Source organism: Colobus angolensis, unplaced genomic scaffold (genome assembly GCF_000951035.1).
Source record: "Colobus angolensis palliatus isolate OR3802 unplaced genomic scaffold, Cang.pa_1.0 Scaffold4, whole genome shotgun sequence".
NCBI classification, from domain to species: domain Eukaryota; kingdom Metazoa; phylum Chordata; class Mammalia; order Primates; family Cercopithecidae; genus Colobus; species Colobus angolensis.
In genome coordinates, this window is record NW_012117376.1 from 11609733 (window position 1) to 11615586 (window position 5854).

The 5854-nt window shown below is 48.3% G+C and overlaps 1 protein-coding gene across 3 annotated transcripts in view; it reads left to right on the top strand.

Annotated features, from left to right (window-relative positions):
• Positions 1-3392, top strand: part of SRSF4 (serine/arginine-rich splicing factor 4) — a 30865-nt gene extending 27473 nt beyond the window's left edge. For 2 of the 3 annotated variants that reach the window (XM_011955503.1, XM_011955502.1), the window contains exons 5-6: positions 940-1029; positions 1911-3392. In XM_011955503.1, coding sequence (XP_011810893.1) covers positions 940-1029; positions 1911-2727 — 907 coding nt within the window. In that variant the 3' untranslated portion in view covers positions 2728-3392. The remainder of the gene's footprint in view (positions 1-939; positions 1030-1910) is intronic. The other variant, XM_011955504.1, reaches the window with a different exon arrangement.
• The last annotated feature ends 2462 nt before the right edge of the window (positions 3393-5854 follow it).

Below are 5854 nucleotides of genomic sequence, written 5' to 3' on the forward strand. Positions count from 1 at the left end.
CCTGCGACCTCGCCCGGCTAGTTTTTTTTTGTATTTTTAGTAGAGACGGGGTTTCACCGTTTAGCCAGGATGGTCTCGATCTCCTGACCTCGTGATCCACCCGTCTCAGCCTCCCGAAGTGCTGGGATTACAGGCTTGAGCCACCGCGCCTGGCTGGATCTCTTTATAGTTGGGTTTTTTCTTAATCAGAATCTAATCCAGTCATGTAGTACAAGGGGTTTTTAGTAGTAAAACCTCATGTAGTCACGCTTTTAGTCTGGAGCGATTCCCTTCATTACATGTATTTTGCTTAGGTTTGGGTTTGTTTGTTTGAGACAGGGACTCTTGCCTTGCTCTGTCACCCAGGTTGGAGTGCAATGGCGCCATCTCAGCTCATTGCAACCTCTGCGTCCCAGGTTTAAGCTATCCTCCTGCCTCAGCCTCCCACGTAGCTAGGATTACAGGCGTGAGCCACCACGCCTGGCTTATTTTTCTTAGTTTTTTAATAATATCTCACATTCTGTATTTATCTGTTTCTTCTTGGTATTATTGAACTTGTATCTTATCCCCTGAACTTCCTTATGCCTGTAATCCCAGCACTTTGGGAAGCCGAGGCAGGTGGATCACCTGAGGTTGGGAGTTCAAGACCAGCCTGACCAATATAGAGAAACCCCATCTCTACTAAATACAGAATTAGCCGGGCATGGTGGCAGACGCCTGTAATCCCAGCTACTCGGGTTTCTGACGCAGGAGAATCACTTAAACTCGGGAGATGGAGGTTGTGGTGAGCTGAGATCGTGCCGTTGCACTCCAGCCTGGACAACAGGAATGAAACTCCATCTAAAAATACATATATAGAGAGAGTATATATTGTACATATATATATATATATATGTCTTGATTGATGCTTATCAGCTAGACTCTTGTCAGCAAGTGTTAAAAAATATTTTCTCCCCCTAGGTCTCGCTCTCGAAGCAGACATTCCCGTAAGAGCAGAAGCCGAAGTGGGAGCAGCAAAAGCAGTCATTCTAAGAGTAGATCCCGGTCCAGGTATGTCTTCCATGGTATAAGTGGAGGTGGTCAGCAGGTAATGCCTGTACCCTGTCTCACTTTTTTTCTTTTTTCTTTTTTTTTTTTTTCAAAGAGACGGGGTTGGTCTCTGTCACCCAAGCTGGAGTCCAGTGGTACAATCATGGCTCACTGCAACCTCACCCCACTGGGCTCAAGTAAACTTCCACCTCAACCTCCCAAGTAGTTGGAACTACAGGCACATACCACCACACTCAGCTAACTTTTTAAATTTTGTAGAGATGGGATCTCACTGTGTTGCCCAGGCTGATCTTAAACTCATGACCTCAAATAGTCCTCCCAGACTACTGCAATTACAGACATGAGCCACTGTGCACAGCCTCACTTAGATTTCAATCATGTGACCAGTCTTCCTTCACCTCTGCTTTTCCAACTCCCCCCGAGCCCCCAAGACAGAGTCTCGCTCTGTCACCCAGGCTGGAGTGCAGTGGTGCGATCTCTGCTCACTGCAACCTCTGCCTCCCAGATTCAAGCGATTTTCCTGCCTCAGCCTCCTGAGTAGCTCGGATTACAGGCGTGCGCCACCACAGCCCGCTAATGTTTGGTATTTTTTAGTAGAGACAGGGTTTCAGCATGTTGGCCAGGCTGGTCTTGAAATCCTGACCTCGCGATCTGCCTGCCTTGGCCTCCCAAAATGCTGGGATTACAGGCGCAAGCCACCGCACCTGGCCAGTTTTTCCAGCTTCTGATTGGCATTGTGGGGGTTCGGAAAGCAATCCTCAGCCAGTGCCAGCCATGCCTTATATTGGGGGGATGTAACTCCACATGTATGCCCTTTGATCTTTTTATCTTCTGATTAGCATGAAGTCACATGTGACAAACAGTATCCCATGTCTCCTCAGGTCAGGCTCCCGCTCCCGGAGCAAGAGCCGGAGCCGGAGCCAGAGTCGGAGCCGGAGCAAGAAGGAGAAAAGCAGGAGCCCCAGCAAAGACAAGAGCCGCAGCCGCAGCCGTAGCGCTGGCAAGAGCCGTAGCAAGAGCAAAGACCAAGCTGAAGAGAAGATCCAAAACAATGACAATGCCGGGAAACCCAAGAGCCGGAGTCCTAGCCGGCATAAAAGTAAGAGCAAAAGCCGGAGCAGGAGTCAGGAGAGGAGAGTGGAGGAGGAGAAGCGAGGGAGTGTGAGCAGGGGCAGGAGCCAGGAGAAGAGCCTCCGCCAGAGTCGGAGCCGGAGCCGGAGCAAAGGGGGCAGCAGGAGCCGGAGCAGGAGCCGCAGCAAGAGCAAGGACAAGAGGAAGGGCAGGAAGAGAAGCAGGGAGGAAAGCCGTAGTCGCAGCCGCAGCCGCAGCAAGAGTGAGAGGAGCAGAAAGCGAGGCAGCAAGCGAGACAGCAAGGCGGGCAGCAGCAAGAAGAAGAAGAAGGAAGACACTGACCGCTCCCAGTCCAGATCTCCATCCCGCTCCATGTCAAAGGAGCGGGAACATGCCAAGTCTGAATCCAGCCAGAGGGAAGGTCGAGGGGAGAGTGAGAATGCTGGCACCAATCAGGAGACCCGGTCCAGGTCGAGATCCAATTCCAAATCGAAACCAAACCTTCCGTCAGAATCACGCTCCAGATCAAAGTCAGCTTCGAAAACCCGATCTCGGTCCAAGTCTAGATCCAGGTCTGCTTCCAGATCACCCTCCCGATCTAGATCTAGGTCCCACTCAAGGTCCTAACTGGCTACGGCCACAGCTGGAACTACCCGAGAAATCTTTTGTACATGTTTGGTAGCCGTAGCACAAGTGATTGGAGTAGAACATGTCACTGCTGTACATTTTTAACTCCCCTAATGGTGTGTCTATAATTGTTAAATCTAAGTGCTTCCTTTCAGTAAAGCCTCCCGGCGCCAGGCCTTCCTGCTCGACTGAGAAAAATTTTCTCTTTGAAAATCCCCTTTTACTCATGGCCCACGGTAGAATCCAAAACGCCTTGGCTTTCAGGCCTGGCCTTTCCTACAGGGAGCTCAGTAACCTGGACGGCTCTAAGGCTGGAATGACCACGTAGGTAGGTATGGTGAGTTCAACCATTTTTGCTCTTGAATTGATGCCCTTCGATGTATGCCATTTAGTGAAAGTGCTAAGTCTTAAGTTTCCTACCACTTTGGTTTCATATTTTTGGACTTAACAAAGTTGTGAATAGCACAGTCGAGGAAAATTGATACCTGCAGTAACCCATAGGAAATAAACTGTAGAGTTCCATATTCTGGTATTGTGATTATATTGTTTTATATTAAAAAAGAAAAGAGAAGAATTTTTTTTAATTTTATTTTTCCCCGTCTTGCAAAGTATAGTGACCCCTGTTTCCATTAAATTTGAATAAAGACTATTTTTGCTTGACAAAATTTCATGGTGCTTGAATTGAAGTTGTACTTTATGATGTATCTTGATATGTCTTTTCTTAGCGTAAAAAGTTCATGTGTAGGCCAGGGGCGGTGGCTCACGCCTGTAATCCCAATACTTTGGGGGACGGATGGATCACAGGGTCAGGAGTTCAAGACCAGCCTGACCAACATGGTGAAACCCCATCTCTACTAAAAATACAAAAATTAGCTGGGCACACGCTGGTGGCACACGCCGATAATCCCAGCTACTCGGGAAGCTGAGGTAGGAGGGTCACTTGAACCCGGGAGGTGGAGGTTGCAGTGAGCTGACATCATGCCACTGTACTCCAACCTGGGCAACAGAGCAAGACTCCATCTCAAAAAAAAAAAAAAAGTTCATGTGTAATGACTGTTCTCTTCCTTGGGATCACTCATCTTAGGGAACCAACACGTTCCTAAAGGATTTTTCTCACCCAACAGAATAAAGGCAGGTTTCCGAGGAATTTATCATCCTTTAAGAAACTTATGGCCAGGCTGATGAGGAATGAATCAGTTTGGAAACTTGGAGCATTACCAGATGAGTTATTCATGAATATAGAGTTCTGCGCTGTTTGTCAAAATTGCCATGAATCTGCAGTGTCATGATCTCATCACCTTAAGATCTGAACTAAAAAACCAGGGGAAAAAACAATACTGGCCTTTTTTTTTTTTGAGGTGGAGTTACGCTCTTGTTGCCCAGGCTGGAGTGCAGTGACGCGGTCTCAGCTCACTACAACCTCCACCTCCCAGGTTCAAGTAATTCTCCTGTCTCAGCCTCCTGAGTAGCTGGAATTACAGGTACATGCCACCACGCCCGGCTAATTTTTGTATTTTTAGTAGAGACGGAGTTTCATCATGTTGGTCAGGCCGGTCTCGAACTCCTGACCTCAGGTCATCTGCCCGCTTCAGCCTCCCAAAGTGTTGGGATTACAGGCATGAGCCACCGCACCTGGCCTACTGGATTACTTTTGTCCTAATTATTCTTCCACAGCTTGTTTGGCCTAGCCCTCTAGGAGGCACCAGAAGTACAGGGGTTCCAATCTGGTCTCAGCCCTTGAGGGACTGTTGAGGGACATCAAAGCAGGGAGGAAGCTTGAGGGCTTTCATTACATGCTGCACCAAAATCTTGGGAAGGAGATTGACTTGACTGCTGCCTGTGAATTTGTTAGGGGCTGTCCCTAGGCTTAAAACAACTGTCCCGGCCGGGCGCGGTGGCTCACGCCTGTAATCCCAGCACTTTGGGAGGCCAAGGTGGGCGGATCACGAGGTCAGGAGATCGAGACCATCCTGGCTAACACGGTGAAACCCCATCTCTACTAAAAATACAAAAAAAATTAACCGGGCGTAGCAGCGGGCGCCTGTAGTCCCAGCTACTCGGGAGGCTGAGGCAGGAGAATGGCGTGAACCCGGGAGGCGGAGCTTGCAGTGAGCCAAGATCGCGCCACTGCACTCCAGCCTGGGGACAGAGCGAGACTCCATCTCAAAAAAGAAAAAAAAAAACTGTCCCGTTGCTTCCGATAAACCAAAATCTTAGAATTCACTGGAAATACAAAAGCAGAGTGTCTCTTGCCCTCCTGGAGTTTGTGATCTGGTTGCTAATGATGAAGGCAAAGTGGATGTTCAGAGAAGAGTCAGAACTTCATCTAGGATCAGAGATAGCACTTAAGCTGAACCTTTTGGGGATGTAAGGTGGGATGCATTCCTATTGAAAGTCTGTGAGCAAAGCCATGCAGTTGGGAAAGCACAGGGCACTGTGCCCAGGGAACAAGGAGTTTGATACCGGAGATTTAGGGTTTAACAAAATGGATTGTGTCATAGAGGGCCATAGATAACCAGGAAGAGGAATTTGACCTTTATCCTGTAAGCACTGGGTAACATTGAAAGTATTTGAATAGGAGGGTGTAGGGAATAGGGTTATGCCTCTAGACCTGACAGCAGTGTGAAGGATTGGATGCAGGGAACCCAGCAGTTCAGGGCATGCAACCCCAGATGATACCCGGCCTGCTTGATCAAAGCTGTGATAGGAGGGAGCAGAGGAGGCAAGATCAGCAAGACGTGGCAGATGTCCTAGCACAGGAGCTGCCGGAAGCAGTCACAAGATGATGAGGCATCATCTGAGGAATGGGGAAGATGACGGGGGAAATTCAGTTTTGAAAACGTGTAGTTTCAGAAGCAGACTAGGCAGCCAAACCAAGGAACCTCACTCACTCTCCAGAAACCTCTGTTTCTGGAGAGTTTCCCAAATCATTTTCTGGACCCATTCTTGTGTCATGACAAGGTGATGAACCCAACCACTAAAATTCCCACTGCCTCAGTGGATCTCATGCTGGTCTCCAGTGATGACAGTAATTTATTCCGATTTTATCTCTATAAGGATAGGGATTTTCGTTGGGGCATTTTGTTTCTTTCACTTTTTTTTTTTTTTTTTTGAGACGGAGTCTTGC